General features: G+C 46.5%; 2 protein-coding genes across 2 annotated transcripts; both read right to left on the bottom strand.

Annotated features, from left to right (window-relative positions):
* Window positions 1–6,870: 6,870 nt before the first annotated feature.
* LOC101776208 lies at window positions 6,871–8,199 on the bottom strand. The gene is made up of 2 exons (XM_004966092.4): window positions 7,673–8,199; window positions 6,871–7,364 (listed from the first exon to the last, which is right to left on the bottom strand). The coding sequence occupies exons 1-2, from the start codon at window positions 7,978–7,980 to the stop codon at window positions 7,118–7,120; spliced, it is 555 nt and encodes a 184-aa protein (XP_004966149.1). The 5' UTR covers window positions 7,981–8,199; the 3' UTR covers window positions 6,871–7,117.
* A 2,861-nt stretch (window positions 8,200–11,060) lies between these two features.
* Window positions 11,061–12,400, bottom strand: LOC101775807 (peroxidase 45). Its single transcript, XM_004966091.1, has 4 exons — window positions 12,176–12,400; window positions 11,863–12,060; window positions 11,599–11,758; window positions 11,061–11,437 (listed from the first exon to the last, which is right to left on the bottom strand). Exons 1-4 carry the CDS (start codon window positions 12,398–12,400, stop codon window positions 11,061–11,063), a joined length of 960 nt encoding a protein of 319 aa, XP_004966148.1.
* Window positions 12,401–17,029: the final 4,629 nt, after the last annotated feature.

The following is a 17,029-nucleotide window of genomic DNA, read 5'->3' as shown; positions in this document are numbered from 1 at the left end:
AGTACCCGTTGGAGACACCAACCGATACTAACGTGAACCTTTTAGGACCGGTTGGTGCCTCCAACCAGTACTAAAGGGCCTCACAAGGCCACCCTAGGGAATTAGCCGTTAGATCCGGTACTAATATGAGCATTAGTTCCAGATCATAATGCAACCGGTACTTAGTCTCGGGACGAATGCTCAGTTTTCCAGTAGATTCTAATACTGCTCTTTTTTACTTTGTGTTTATGTGCGTTTAGGCCACACATGCCAACATGGGATGTTAACACTTAACAGTTGGTAGTACTGTAGTATATTTTTTGTGTGTTGATGCGGGAGTGATTGGCTGTGGCAAGAAATACATGATGTCTTTTTGGAACATTCTTTTGCTTCAGTTTTCATGATCAGATTATGATCCAATTTGAGGGATCGAACGGATTTTGTCTCTAGAATTTCTGGAAGTTCAATTTTTTATGTAGAATATCAGGAAATTCAGTACGATTGCAGTTTCAGAAACTGCCAGGTACATTTGTCAATACCTGTATGGGACCATTATAGGGCAAAGAACTGAATTGAGCACCGAAACTGAATCAGTATTAGACATACAATTAATAATTCATTGAAAATATTTTTAAAATAGTATAATTAATAAATAACAATTAATTAATAATATAAGTAAAGAATAAAATATTTCAAAATAACAAAATAAATTATTTGAATAATTTACGGAAATAAATATACAAGCTTCATAATAATTTTAAATAATATATTTATTTTATAGTTTAAAGAGGTGCTAATGCTATACAAATGCCGACAATATCGGATATCCATCCATATCCACGTTTATTTCGAATATGAATATGAATTTGGATAGTGAAAAATCAAATTCGAATGTATCCATTCAAAGTACCACATCATAAAAGAATTTGTTACAAATATCCGTATAATCATATTTTAGCGGTTACGAATTCAGATAATTCGGATATCTGCGTAACATTTTCCACCCTAGTACCAAACCACCGTGCATGCCGTCATTGGGATTTGACTGATTTTTGACCAGGGAGTTGACTGATAGTTGGGTCAAAGTTAACGTTTATCCATGTTTCCTGGAGGTAACGGGACATGCAACAAGAGGTGCAGTCTGCTCTTATCTATCGCGCTTCAGCGGAGGAAGCAGAAAATTGGTAGCGTGCCGATAAGGCTTTTTCAGCTAGCTGCTTCTCTGCAATCTGCATTGGTGCGTTCAGGCCTGGACCGATCAAGATTTCAAAGATACAATATTTCTTACAGCTAAAGATCCAGTAGAATTATCCAGAAAAGTAGGTACGAGAAGACGGGGAAGAGGCGGAGCCGCGGCAGAAGCCGGCCTGCTGCCTGCCCTCATCCCATGCGCCTCCCTTACACCGTCTATGGCCATGTTTAGTTACTCCCAACTCCCAACTTTGACACTATGCAAAAAGAAGATTCCCCATCACATCAAACTTGCGGTACATGCATGGAGTACTAAATGTAGATGAAATTAAAAACTAATTGCACAGTTTTGTTGTACTTTGCGAGACGAATCTTTTGAGCCTAATTAGTCAATATTTGGACAATAATTCACAAATACAAACGAAACGCTACAGTGTGCTACAGTGCTGTAACAGTAATTTGGCACCTCCCAAATTCCCCAACTAAACACGGCCTATATATAATTTAGCACTGCTTCTTCCGAGGCCTAAAGCCCTCGTCCTCAACAACCCGCCGATCGAGGCACCCGCGGGCTGCGACGCCTTCGCCTCAACGCCGTCGTCATAACACCGCGCAAGTACCTAGGTGCAGTAGACCGCCCCCGCTGCCCCCCCTTGCCGTCGGCCCCGACGTCGCCCCCTCAACCACTTCCACCGCCCCACGCCCTCAAGTACCTCGGGTGAAGTAGGCTGTCCCCCCGCATCGCTGCCGTCGGCCTCGGCGTCGCCCCAGCAACTTCCACGGCCAGGGCTCCTTCGGTCTGCCGATTGCGGCCGCGCCTCTGCCTCTTCCCCGTCTTCGTCGGCCTCGATCACCACCTCGGATCGTCCACAAGGATGGAGGACCCGGGAACGGTCTTCCTCAGATCCTTCGAGGATCTTGTCAGGGAGGAAAGAATCCCCACGACAGGCTTCAAGGTTCTATTGATGGCATGGCTTCTGATGTCGATTCGTGTCTACCGGATGTCAGCGCCATGCGGTTCGTAGTCCTCTTGCAGGCGGCCAGCGCCGTGACCATGGACGGCCTACAGATTATCAGGTCCCCTTCCTCCCCCTTTGCTATGGTGGCCGCTGAAGCCACATCTCTGGCGCTGAAAGCCCTTGACACCTGCCGCAAAGTGGATCACCTTGCCCAAGATGTAGCGGCAGGCAATTTGGAAGTCCAGGTGGGTAATGATTTTGCTGGCATCATAGAGCTCGAGGATCGCAGGATTGATTATCGAGCAAGGTTGAGGAGGGCTCTGGAGGATGACATGACTTATGTCGTGAGGCGCACAATCTGTGTCAGTTAAGATTCGTCGTTGGAGTTTGGTTGGGCTCTGTGTTTAGTTCAGAGATGGTGATTTGATCAGTTAGATTCATTGTTGGAGTTTGGGCTCGGAGCCCAGCTGGTAGTTTCAATCTTTCAGAGAAACCGTTCAGAATTGTGGTAAATTGATGAGACGCACAATCTGCGTCGGTTAACTATCAGAGTTTGGGCTCTGAGCCCAGATAGTTTAGTTTCAGAGAACATTGTTCATTTTTTTGGAAAAAATTAACTTTGTTGTACGGATATTGTAAATTGGAGCACCATTTTTGTTTTGTTCAAAGGCTCTTTTTCTGTTCACATCTTCAATATTTGACCTTGGTTTTAGTAAAGGTGCACACTGATTGTCACTGTTGTTTCAGTAAATTTCCATTTGCCTTTATTTAGAGATCCACCATGCATAGTGCTTGTGAATATCAAATTCACTTTTCTAGCAGTAATGTCTCAAAATCAGAAAAGTGATAAACAATGCTAATGGTAGATCTAGATCCTTAAACTTCTTTAATACATCACTGGAGGTCCAAATCTTAGTAATTATCATCCATTTGCTTATGTGGCGCTAGCATGGCGATCTCTCTCCTGGGCTCCTGGCTGCTGCCTTCACCTTTTTGGCCTCTGACTGCCGCGAGAGTGAGATACATGGGGAAGCAGGCAGGTCCTTGTACATCAACACAAAATTGTCACAATTGGCATGCAATGAACTAAAGAAGAAACAACAACAACAATAAAAGCCGCATGGTACTTACAGTTTGCATCTAGGGCCAAGATTAGTGGGAAAAGGAGTCCAGTTGTTGCTAGCCACTAAAGAAGTGATCCTTGCAAGCAAACAGGGCAATGTGAAGCTTAGATAGAACACCTTAATGATGTAGGCAATAGGCAGTGATCTACGCAGTTATGATCTTGAACTTCAAATCCTAAAAGTAGGAGCTCTATCTACCCTGATACAGCATAGGCAGTCATGATTTGCAGCAAAGAACTTAAGGGGAATTATACTTTTAGCTAAGAGAATTCTGGACAAAATGTATGTCAAAAAGTAAAGAATTGTGCAACAATGGTCACGGGGAAACCAAATTACCATTTGATAATCTTCAACACTGTAGTTGATATAATCTCCAATGAAATTTGATTTGATTACATCTGAATGTATTAAAGAAACAATTGATAACTAGAGAGCTAGACTTGTCATGAAGAGTAGACTGATTTGGAAATCACTACAAAGCTAGCTGGGAGAAAATGGATCCTGCGCTTATGTCTCACACAAAAGCCCTCATAGCCCTTGTACACCCTATCGTCCAAACTCGAAATTAGTCCACAATCTCTTGATGGCATAAACAATACTAATGGTAAAACTTCCAGTTTTCATAAGGTAGCCCTTTACAAATGCCCACAAACAGCAAAAGAGATGGAACATCATGTTCAATCCATGGCTGGAAATGACACAGAAAGGGAAAAAAACAAACAGGATACTATTGACAAAGAATGTTATTGAATAGGATGTGCAAATTCTCATTAAGATCAGCCATAGGTAACCTACTATCCATCTTATAGGTTAACAAGTGCAAGAATATAAGTCTTTAGTGGTATTTCAACATATATGCTACTTCACATCCTACACAGACAATTAGTAGGTTAACGATTTTTAGATTTTGAAAGAACAGCAAACTTTTTTCAGCAAGCGCACCACATGTCATAGTGATTTCCCTTATCTCTGCAGCCACAATCAAACCAGCAGCAATACTCTTGCCTTAATAAAATGCATATAATAAAAAGGAGGTCACAATTCAGCACAAGGATGCTTCAAATGTAAGTTTAGGGTACATTCCAACTAGAAAAGGATTGCAAAAAATTCTACAACCACTCTGTAAACATCCAGTTGCAACAAGGTCAATTACTTATCAGTGGAGTTCTAAACATTCCACAGATAAATGAATGCGTACAGGCACAAAAGAAGATTTTTACATTAAAGATTCATAGAGCTAAAGTTCTCACAAAATGACCTATAGACATCCTGAACATATGAATCCATCTTATATGACCAATATATTTATATTGTTTTATGTAGGTCAGGCATAACAAAAACATTGTAACATTGTTTGGCATCTAGGGCATTTCAAACACTTAGCTACATACAAGATATGCCACTAAGCCAAAAGATTGGATGGATATTTGTTTAATGTATACGAGACAAATAAAACATAAATATTCTTGACGAAACATCTATAGGTTTAAACATCTATAGGTTTATTTTATGCAGTACAGAGACAAATAAACACTCTTGACCATACATAATCAGTATGGTACAAAGATAAATGAACATTACTGATTAAGAGGGTATCACATGCTTCTGCAAATCACACTGATCCCAAGCCGTGTGGTTCTCACTTCTCACAAAAGAACAAAGCTAGAAAACTAGCATTGCAAGAGTTAGGCTGCAAATTAACAGTAGCTGTTCAACAAAACGGAAAGTGAGTGGTTACCTAGACAAACAAACATGTTGCAATCCGGATCTACAGTGAATAGCTATGGATAGATGAACAAGGAAAAACATTACCTTTGTTTGATTGTTTATTATGATTCAGATAGCATGGTGTGAGGATATTTCAAAACACTTGCATACAAGAACAGACGGCTCAAGCCGACATTTTCACATCAAAGCTTTAGAACGACATCATATACCCGGACTGGAACTGGAAGCGACTAACAATGCATGTAATGCACTAACCTTTGCAAGAAGCGCGAAAGAGCGGAAGCATTGACAAAATTTCTTCCGACATCACTAATTTGAGCTGCCTCAGCTGTCTTGTGCTTCATTGACGGTCGGGGCGGGCAGATCCTTCTTCCCCAACACGACACCACCTCCAGATGCTGACTGCCATGAAGAAACCTTCTGCCTCCTTTGATTTTTCCCCCATCGCACCACCCCTCAGATCGGGATCGAATAGAGGTGAGGCAGAGGAAGGGGAAAAGTGAGGGGAGGAAATTGCGATTCCGCTTGAATGCAACTCTAAAAAAATGAACACGCTAAATTGCCATTCTCGACATAACCTAACCTCTCTTTTGCCATTATGGCTCCTTTTAATCCATTTCCTTTTTCCTTTTCCTCTCCTTGCCCACAGGAAAAAGGTGGTTTGGCCCTTTTTTCTTTTATTTTCAATTTTGTAAGTTCCCAAATATTATTTCATGATAATAATTAAAGAAATATTCATGGTATCTACCTATTATTTACTTGGTTCTCAATTGTTCTCCAAGTATTTTAGGATAATTTTGTTTCAAATGATGTTTGTAATCATGTATGCATTTAATGGTAATGTGATATTTAATATATGTACTTGGTCATTGGTAGTACCATGATTAAACTCTTTGTGTTGAGTCGAACGTTTGAAGTGGTCGGTTGTTTCTGCTTTCAATTATCGATTCCCGACTGTTATAGACGTGTTTTCGATTGAATTATTTCATTTCCGATATCCCGAATTTCCGATTTCGCTTTCCCGACCGAGCTTTTCCGATTTCGTTCCTGTTCCCGTATAAAAATACAAAAACGAAAGTGGTTAGGGTATTTTCCCGACCATTCCCGACCGCTTTCATCCCTATCTACCCCTATAAATTCATCAAATTTTTCTTTACTATATCCACCCTATCTCATGCCCTCACAGAGATCATGTTTCGTTTGTGTACCCCGTTTTGTACACACAAAAATTCCTCTTGCCCAGAATGAACCGTCCAGATCTTCTCTTAGACTCTCTTTCTCTCTCTTACTCACATCTAAGGGTGGAGAACGCCCGGATCATCCCTCCTTGGACCCGAAATTTCTATCAAATGCAGTTTACTCGGACTTCTTCCTCACCTCCACGGACCATCGGACCGGCGTCTCGCTAACTCCCTCCATAGATCCGCGCTTGCTCATCGGCCTCCCCCTCCTGCTCGATCCTCATCGCCGTCCCCTCTCACTCCCACCCCCATCCAGATGCGGAAGCGCTCGTAGGGGACCTTCGGGAGCATGGCGCCCTCCCCACCAACCAAAACAAAACCTCGGGCACCCTCTTGCTAAGTTGCCGGATATAAACACCGACACTTCCATGACTGATTCTCTCCCTCGTATTGTCACTAAGATGGAACAGAAAGCCAAATATATAATTGTGAAGAGATGTGCAGATCAGTCCTCAACTCTAGGGATGTTGGCCTGGGGTCGGAGTAGGACGGGAAGGAGGCGAGGGTTGGGCGGCGAACAGGGAAGCCGCCCGAGCCGGCTGTGCGGACGGCGCGGGAGAAAAAAAAGTACAAGTTGTTTTTAAGATATAGCAATCTATTTTAAGTATAGGTGCTCTAATTTGAGCTCATTGACATAGACACAACACAAGCAACAATTATGGCACTGGATTCCTATTTTTCTACAATAAAAAAACCACTACAGGCGCCGCGTCGTGGAGCGGGGTTACAATTCTTTGCTACTCTGATTGCATTAAGCAAAATCATACGTACAATTCCCTTGTGCAGCAGCATATTCTATTCCTGGAAATCAACAAGAAAAGGATCTCGCCATACTACAGATGAAGATTAAGCATGAGATTCGTTACGTTACTACTAGTAGGTAGTATAGTAATAATCAATAGTCGTCGTAATCATCATTGTTCCTGTTGAGAAACCGCCTGATGGCTCCGACGACGGCGCCCAGCACCAAGAAGAGGACGAGCGTGTCGAAGCCGCCGCCGACACCGACGGCGACGCTCGGGCCGGGCGCGAAGAAGGTGAACGGCGACCACCCGTAGCCGCCGAAGAACGGGCTGCCGTAGCCGCCGTAGCCGTACCCGCCCAGCGGCGGCGCCACCGGCGGGTTGACGTAGATGTTCGTCCTGCGCCCATGCACCACGTACACCGTACAAACATTTTGCATTAGCAGACGCAGCATGTCACCGATGATTTCAGTTGCCTATCTTACTACGGTACATTCTTGCAAATGATTGAGAAGAACTGAACGATCGAGGTTGCACAAGAAGGACGATTAAAATTCAAAAGCTTTAAACTTCAGAAGAATTCAGAGATTCAGTGCTTGTAATCAGAGGCAAGAAGACATCATCGAGTCTGAACTCTGTCCTGAACACGGCTCGAACTGAACCTTGGTGTCCGATGCAGACAGGTTATGAGCAAGAGCGCTAAATACCTGGAGTTGTTTATCCGAGGGCCGGACGACCGTGGCGCTGACCGGAACGCCTGCCCGCCGACCCTGCCGCCGGACTTGGCCGCCATGGCGCCGTCGACGGGCCCGAGCGCCAGCACGCCGGCGGCCAGCGTGACCATCGCCAGCTTCCCGAGCTTCACCCCAAGACCATCCCCTCCCAACGGGACCTTCTCATCGCCGGCCGCCTTGCACGAGATCCTCGACGGCCTCCTCGCGAGCTTGGGCAGCGTCGCCGAGCACACCGGTCTGCCCGTGAGGAAGCACTGGAGAGATGCGGGTGCCAGAGCCATGGCCGTACTCGATCTCTTCTCTTCTCAGCAGTCAGCACGCTCGCTCGCTCTGTGCGCTTCTTCCTTTGTCGAACTCAAACACCAGCAAGATTCTTTCTTGATTTGCCGCGGCGGATGCTGTGTAGGAAGAAGAGGAGGAGATGGTGGTAGGAGAGGAGGGGCTTATCTTGAGATGGCAAAGCGGCCACTTGGCCGAATTGGAGTGGATGACTGGATGGTGAAAGCTTCTGGAGAGGGGAGAGATCTTTTGAGCACTCGTTTGTTCTCTAGCTCTCTCAAGTTGCTCTGAAGTCTGAACACGCCTGCATGGCACGGCACCGTCCGGTACTTTTCCTCCTTTTTCCTCACTTGCATTATTTTCTGGCCATAAAAATTCGACCAAGAATTTGACTGGATCTCAAATCTTCTCAGAATGTTCGAAGTAGCATTCGAATTGATGTTTTCATGGCGTTTTTGCCGCATGAAGCTTGCGTGTTATGACATGCAGTGCAAGCTAAACACTCGTGCCCAGGACTGAATATAAGTTCACATACTTTATGAGATGTTTTCACTAAGATCAAAAGCTGAGGGTGATGAAAGTGAAAACCATCTAGCCCACCATGTCATTGAATTGGATTCCTCAAACTGTCTACACAAAGTGAAAACCATCACATTTGAAAACCTCACCGTTGTGTAAACTATGCAATTACAATCACGGCTTCGGCTGCTCATGCCCCCCATAGAAAAATTTCCCGTTAGTGATGGGACTCACGGCATAGGCATTTCTATTCGTCTCAAACTTGGAGAGATCCCCAGTCAGAGGCCAACCATGACCATTCCGATCGACGAGTTGAATGTTGCTTATGGACGCGGCATTCTTGTCATCTGTTGGAAGGTACCCGCTACCCATTGGTGGTGGGTTTGTGATGGGTCCCGCCACAACGCCACCGAACAGTACGCCATTTGCTTTGTCAGCAAAGCTGCCGGTGAAGAGTGATCTAGGAAAACGACCAATGAGCTCAGGATCCCGGTTGAGCCCTGCGTGCACGAGCCAGTCACCTGATGTGCCATCCTAATGTGTGAGAAAGAAGACAATCTCGATTAGTTTCTACAGGCTAAGTGTAAAAAGAAAAACCACACCGCATGCACTCTAGAAGCTAACCTTGATAATTTTGAGGTTGAGATTTGGCTTGGCTCCCTTGGGATCTGAGACAAGGTCGATGACGCCTCCAGGAGCTATGGCTGCACCCTTTTCAGGCTGGAAACCAGGACACTGCATGTTAAGGCAGCCTGTGCTTTGAAACCCATCATTCTGAAGTGAGGTTACAGGAGGAAACGCTGTTTGTTAAAACAAAGATGCATATTATTACTATAAACAAAGATTTTCTAAAGTTTCAAAGAACTCACGGTCCACTTGGTATAGAAATAGGTGCGTGAATCACCATACACGGCTGGCAAAACCTATCAAGGAATGAATCAACGGAAGCATCAGTTAATTTAGGTTTGTCATAAATCACATGCATGTTTTTTTTTTGCTTTAACCATCAATAGATTCACCATGGATGACTCCACGCTAAACTCAGACTTAATCTGCCTAATCTACACCCTAGCATATATTGTAAAGCTATAGAAGCTACCGGGATGCTGATCCACCATTTTCCCCTTCACTCCAGAAACGAGAAGCACCTACCACATTGTGGCAAGGGGTACGTCGCCACATGTATATAGTACAACCTTACAGGTTTTGAATAATATTTTATTTAGATGGCTATGCATTTATTATTACGGATATTATAAAACAAACAGATATCCCCCAATGACGTCTATAGTATTTATTATTGGAAATTTTTGCAGAAACCCACCTGCAGATTAAGTAGTTTCAAATGGCCCATTTACAAGTCATTTCGACCTGCTGATGCAGTTGTTGTTTGACCTTCCTTCGCATGACTCGTCCTGCATGCCGGTGAGGATGCGCTAGAGATACATGTAAATAATTATGTCAAAACTTATCAGAATAGGAGAGTCACGTAGGATGATGATACAACCTAAACTCTAGTAACAAGTAAGATGGGTCAATCTCAAATGTAAATGCACCAAACTCTCAGAAGAAAACTTTGATAAGCCAAACCACCACCAACTTTCATGAATATATTATCGCTTAGTTAAGTGCTATATTGAAAACACATAAAATTTGCAGGTGTTAGACTACATGAAGTGATTGCAGATGAGTGTATTTAAAACGTCCTAGCTTGCATGTGAGTTTTTACAAATTTTCCTTTAGCATTAAGATGCATGATCTAGGTCAGGAATATTGGTACTATAATTGCCTAGGTCAGGAATATTGATACTCTGATTGTGTTTATTGCTTTGGATGTAAAGAACGAACACGATATCCTCTGTACAATTTCTAAATCCAACTCGACCATGACGTCTTGACGGTCAACAGAACTTATTGCTCGATGCATTATGCATGCCAAAGGCAAAGCCTCAAAGGAGACAACTGGCAAAAAAAAAATGCAAAGACCCTACTAAGGATCAGAGATTCAGAGGTCAGCCAAAGCATCACTAGGGTGTGGTGGCGGAATCTGTAGGCGCATTTTTAGATGAAGGAATATTCAATCTCGGGCCTCGGTGTGCATCTATTTAGTGTGGAGTTTAATAGTTGTATTTATCCCTAGTTGATATTTGGTCAAGAAGTCATGCTTAAAGTAAAAGGGATCAGTCTCAAATCGGAGGGGTTAGCTCTAAATAGTGACAGTCACTTGGTAGCTATGGCCAAATTCATTTGAAACTTGGGGGTCAATTCTATGATTCAATCCTACGTGCATGATAGGAGACAAAGCTGAATTCTCTGAATTCCACAGTTCAATCAGGAGGATCTAAGTTTTTTTTTTTGTGAGGGGGAGGAGGATCTAAGGATGAAAGGCTGAAATCAAATGGGGCCCTACGGCCCAACTAGCATCTTCCCAAAAAACACGCTGCCCGCTGCACTTCAGGCTCAAATTCCTCTTTTTTTTTCTTTAAGGCTCAAAGTCTGAAACATCACACCGTACACGACGTCACACGAGTACAAAACCGTCGCGCAACCAAGTGAATCCCTATCAGTTGGGGAACCTGCAGTCGCGGCGTATCTCGCCGTCGTCCGCCGTCCTGACCCCGACCCTGCCGAGCCTGGTCATGGACGCGGCGAAGTCGCCGAAGAAGGCGCCCTGGTCCGCGGCGTAGCGGTCGACGGCGCCGCGCGACCTCGGGTCCGCGTACAGCGCCTGGTCGGACGCCAGGAGCCCCCTCCCGCCGCGCAGGTTCCGGTAGTACTCGTTGTCGAACCGCAGCGGCGTCGCGGCGTCAAGGAACGCGAAACCGCCGGCGCCCGGGCAGCTGCCCCGGAGCTGCTCCGCGAACGCCGGGTCCATGGCCGCGTCCGTGCCCAGCCGGTACCCGAAGACGCCGCACGACGCCGCGCCGATCGTGTGAGCCCCTGCTTTGCGATGCCCACATGCAAGAACGGCAGTTAGCAACAGGACACGACGACACCACCAGTCTCGCAAGTAAATGCTGCGTGTGCATGATCTTGGCGTGTTCTAGCTAGCAGATATAGCTGTGACATATTGATATGTACACGTGCAATTCTAGGTATACCTGAGAGCGCGATCATGTCGGCTTGGGAGAGGCCGAGGCCGGAGAAGAAGGCGTTGAGCTGGTCGAGGTTGAAGTTGCCATGAGGGATCAGGACGCTGCCTTGAGTCGACACCCGGCCGTCGTACCGGCCCAGCTCCACCAGGTAGTCCGGCCCTCCGCTCTGCGCGGCCGCCGTGTGTTCACGCGAGACACGGTCACGATCCGGCGAGACAAATGAACGCCCTCGAGCGCGAACGCGAGCGGCAAGGATGGTGTCGTGCTTACCAGGAACACGGAGTCCCTGGCGGCGAGTGCCAGGATGTCGGCGCACGACACCATGTTCCGGCACCGCGGGTCGCTGTCCACGGCCGCCTTGGCGCTCATCACCGTGTTGAACCCCTCAAGCTTCAGCGTCATGCCGTCGAGGCTCCGCCACTCGTCGTCGCCATCGGGGTTGATGAGCATGATCGACGCGTCGCAGCCCTTAATGAGGATCGCACGGCATCAACAAACAATCACAAGCCAATAATCTCACCAGTTGATTCGTAGGTCAACTGATCCATCGGCATACATAACGTCAGAAACCGAACGAACGTACCCTGACAGCGCAGTCATGGAAGAAGAGCCGGAGCGTGGCGGGCGCGGCGACCGGCGAGTGCGCCACGGACATCCGCACGGCGGCGCGGACAATGCTCTCGAGGTTGGGGCAGACGTCGGCGTAGTGGTCCGGCGACAGCTGCTGGGCCCCGGCCATTGACGGCGGGAAGGCATCGATTGCGAGGAGGAAGAAGGAGGCGGTGGCCAAGAACTGGAGGCGCCTCATCATACTGATGAGCTCCGCTCTTAAGGCCGCGGTTTGTTTACTAATCTCTCTTAAATTAGCCAAAGCCGTTAAACTGCATGCGCTCGGGGTGGTTCGCAAGCGATGACAGCGTGGGTTTATATAGAAGAGCAGAGGGGGCGTGTGGCCGCCTCGCGCTCTCTCGTCCATTAACCTAGCTTCGTTTGGATTGGATATTTGAGATTTGAGAAGGCTTATTGCTTAGAACATACTATACGCATGACCTGCAGATGCCAGAAGTGACACCTCACAGCTTAGTACAAATATGCATGACCTGCGGAAGCATAATCTTACAGAAGTAAGCACACCATGAGCACACAAATCAGGGTGGCTGATCTGATTATTCAAGGGGCCATCCAGATTCATAGATGATGGGGATTCAAGCAGATGGATCGTCTGGGAAATCCTCTTCCTCCTCCTTGGAGAGGATGTGACCAGCTCTCCCAAAGAACCGCAGTCATAGGCATCTCATTGGTTTGTTCCTCCCAGAGCTTCCCATCAACATACATGTTCACTCCGTACCTGCAGCTCCGACCATCTCTGATAGCCTCCTTGTTGGCACGGTCCACGACCAACACGGTGTCCTTGAACTCGCGTCATCTTGAAATATACAACTAATAAATATAAAAAAAATTCGAAATATAAAAAAGGAAATTAGAAGCCGGAAGTAAAATAACTAAATAAAGAGTCCATGCAACTAAAAAATAACTAAATTTAATAGAAATGATAAAAAATGCTTTACAAATTCCGTTGTCAAGTTTCTTAAATGAACACGGTGGTCAATTCTATGGTTCGATTTTATGTGCATAATATAAGAGTAATTTGAATTCTCTGAATTCCACAATTTAATTAGGAGAATTCAATATTGAAAATCTGAAACTAAATGGACCATGCAGTCCAACAGCCCATATCTTCTTAAAAAACATGTAGCCCACTGCACTTCAAGTCAACACATACCCAACAGCCCAACCCGACCGGCAACCCCCCACCCCCACCCCCACCCCCACTCCCACTTGCACTACATCACTGCACATGATGTGAACAAATACAAAATTGTCGCGCAACAAGGTGAGCCTCGATTAGTTGGAGAACTCCCCAATCACTACGCAAAATTTAAACTTAAATTTGACTTATGTGCGGAGAAACAAATAAAAATAAATCTTATAGAGGGGTAAATTGGAACTATTAACACAGTTACGAGGTAAATTGAAAAAAATAGTTTAGGAGGTTATTTGAACTTTGCTCATATACAAGGAGGTATTTCGGACTTTTTCAAAAAAAGAAAAATAAAAACCAGCAACAACATCGCAAATGCCCCTTCCATATTCTAAAACACGCCTCGGAATTAATCTTGAACTTTGAAGTTGTTGATTAATTTATGATTCCTTACCGAAATTATAGTTTTTCATCTCAATAAACGGTTACTTATGGTGTGCTTGGTCCCCGACCTTGCGGCGCTACGCCATGGCCTGTGACGCCGATTCTAAGCGGCACAGCCACCGTAGCCTGTGGCGTGGTTTTTGGTGGCTCAGAACCAAGCACGCCCTTAACCTGTTTACGTGTCGTGTACGCGCTACACAATGCATGTTCGTTTAGTCAGGCTCCCCCCTCCTCCCCTCTATGGTCCTGATTGTTTAGTGTCTAGGATAACACGGAATAGAGCTGATGTCGTTATTTAAATCAAGGAACTCAGTTCAACCGTTGTTCACATAAATAATGGAATAATAGTGCATCTTTGTCAAGTCAACTTTGTCGTTTGCAGCACTCGCAAGATTACGCGTAAGACGCAGGTCGAAATACGCAAGCATGCGCCGAAATGACCCTTATTTGTGCACACCGTCGTCTTCGTGTGATTCCGCAGCAAGGAACAATCCAGCTCTGTGCATGTGCAGAGTTGTGCCAATCAAGGAAATCAGTTCAGCTCTTGTTCTCATAAAGAAACGCTTTGCTTAAGTTGTGGCAAATTGACAAAGTCATGAAGAGACTTCTGGGAAAAATACAAGTATCAATATGTACTATACTAAGGAGGCATTGTGTGCTAGCGTACGTGATGATCCTAAGAAATCTAATGTTTTGCAGCAAATTTTGTTGGCGCGATTTGCTCGTGCTTATGGGAACACTGCCGTAGTTAGCACATAATTGGTTGACAACTCGGCTGCTGCTGATTACTGAATGCTTTTTTTAATTAAGAAAAATATCCGATCTTGAACATTTACACGTGAATGTCTACAACCAAAAAAAATAAATCTGGTCATATAGCCAGAAATTACGTGAGTACTTAGATTCCAAGTCTCAAACCGAGGAACACAAAAGATAAGAAAGAAAGCTTGAAAGACTAAGTTTCGAACTTCTTCTACGTCCTTCCTTCAACTTTACTTTGATCCTTATGCAGTCACAAAACACCTCACATCAGCTTTCTTAGAAACTTTTGATGTTAGGATCGTCGACGGTCATGTGCTGCCTGGTAATCCTTATCCTCTGTAAACCGCACTGAGTCAATTTCTACCACGAAAATAGATCAGGCACCGCCATCGCTCCAAGCTGACCATGATGTCGCCATCAAGGACTCCAAGATGACGCCTCAAGAGGAAAGCATCGTCAAGATGCTGCCGTCGCTCGAACCAGCGAGTCGGTTCTTTGGTTTTCACATGGATCTATCCCTGAATATTTGAGGTCCTCACGGCAATGACTTCGAGAAGGAAAACTATGCCCACGACACCATCGTCACCGGCAAACAGTCGAGGACCTTTCGCCCGAGAACCTGCACACAAAAAAGCACTGCATGGTAACCGCCGACCCCTGGTCGCACCACCAGATCCCCCTGGTCGCACCACCAGATCCTGGCAATCGGAGGCGAGGACCCCCCCCCCCACGGCGGCGGCCGCAAGCCGAAGGTGCTGGCTTCGGCGTGCCACCGCCCTGCTGCGGGCTGCTGCCGTCGCGGGCTGCCGCCACCGCCCTGCTGCAACCGCCGCTGCCGCTGCCGTCGCGGTCCGCTAGATCCAGGTTTTGTTGGGTAAGGACAACTCAGGGAGGGAGGCCTCGCCACCGCCGTCCTTGTACCCGCGCAGGCTTCCGACGACGCGCTCCTGCGGCGGCGAGGTGAAAGGTGGGAGGGGAAGGGGCTGAAGGGGCACGGCGGCGGTCCGCCCGAGCCGCTCTGGGGTGACACGAGCGGAGCGGCTCATCCGATTACTGAATCCCTCCGTCCATTTATCCGAATCGTTTTAGCAAAAAAATCCTTTCCAAGAATCTGCGTCGTTTAAGTTTGTGGCTCCTCGTTTCGTACGCGGCAATTGAAGGGGCGCAGTCTTTCCATTCTTCAAAAAGCAGCTCCGTTCCTATCCGTTAGGATTCACGTCCAGCGGGACAAGACGGCCGGACGGGACACAAGGGGTACCAGGCAGAAGGGCGCCGTTGCCTGCATGCGATGGATCGCCGTCGCCTGCCTGCATGCACCTCGCCGTCGCTCCCATCAACACCCAAGGACGACGAGCGGCAGAACGGCAAGGCCGTCGTCAGCCTGCCTGCATGCACCTCGCCATCGCTCCCATCAACACCCAAGGATGACGAGCGGCAGAACGGCAAGGCCGTCATCAGCCTGCCTGCGTGCACCTCGCCGACGCTCCCATCAGCACCCAAGGACGACGAGCGGCAGAAGGGCAAGGCCGTCGTCAGCCTGCCTGCATGCACCTCCCCGTCGCTCCCATCAAGAACCAAGGACGACGAAAGGTAGAAGAGCAAGGCCGTCATCAATTGGGCACCCGATTCTACCGAAGAAGATGAAGACCCCATGGCCGACAGCGAGGTGCAGTTCGTGATGGATTCTTTTGCAGGTGAGACCGAGGTGCCGGACTCCCAGATGGATATCGCCAAAGTCGACGAACCTGATGCCGAAGTTGACGAACCTAATGCCGTGTATGCCCTAGTGAAGTTTTCTTCAACTGATGTTAACAAGTTTCAATCCGACAAGGTGAATCATGAAGCCTCTACTTTGATGCTCCCTGTGCTATTGCCTCTCTTGTATGGACACCACGAGGAGGATGCCAATGATGCTGCAGCAACCCTGCTTTGGATTGGTCGTGGGCACAAAGATGAAAATTTAGCAGTACTAGTCTCTGTTAGCTTATGGATAAAAATTTTCATGTTCAAGATGAATTGCATTTGAGAAACAAGGGATAATATTGCTTGCAGTTTCCATGACTTCTAATTCTAACTACCGATGAACTGCATGGCTTGATTGTGAAGTTGCATAGGGCAACTCAGAGAAGTTGGAAGACATCCTTGTAGCTCTAGAGTTTTTTTCTTCATGTGAGGGATGTTGCAGTGCTGGCCTCCATTGTGATTCATGATCTCCATCATGCAACCCTGTTGGGTTAGAAAAATATGGTTGGCCCTTTGCACAGGATAGTCCATATATGCCTTATCAACCTTTGCCACAATGTCGTTAATGTTGTTTGGTGTTCCCTTTTCAAACAGTGTGTTGGTGCTAGAAATCAGTCAACCGAATCCTAGCAGCCGACACACGACCCGGGAGAATCTGCTTAGCTCCTGTTCGGGTGAATGCCCTGGTGCGGTTCACGCGGCGTGCCAGCCAATCTGACCTGTTGA

Source organism: Setaria italica, chromosome IV (genome assembly GCF_000263155.2).
Source record: "Setaria italica strain Yugu1 chromosome IV, Setaria_italica_v2.0, whole genome shotgun sequence".
NCBI lineage: Eukaryota > Viridiplantae > Streptophyta > Magnoliopsida > Poales > Poaceae > Setaria > Setaria italica.
This window is presented reverse-complemented; position numbering and strand designations above follow the sequence as displayed.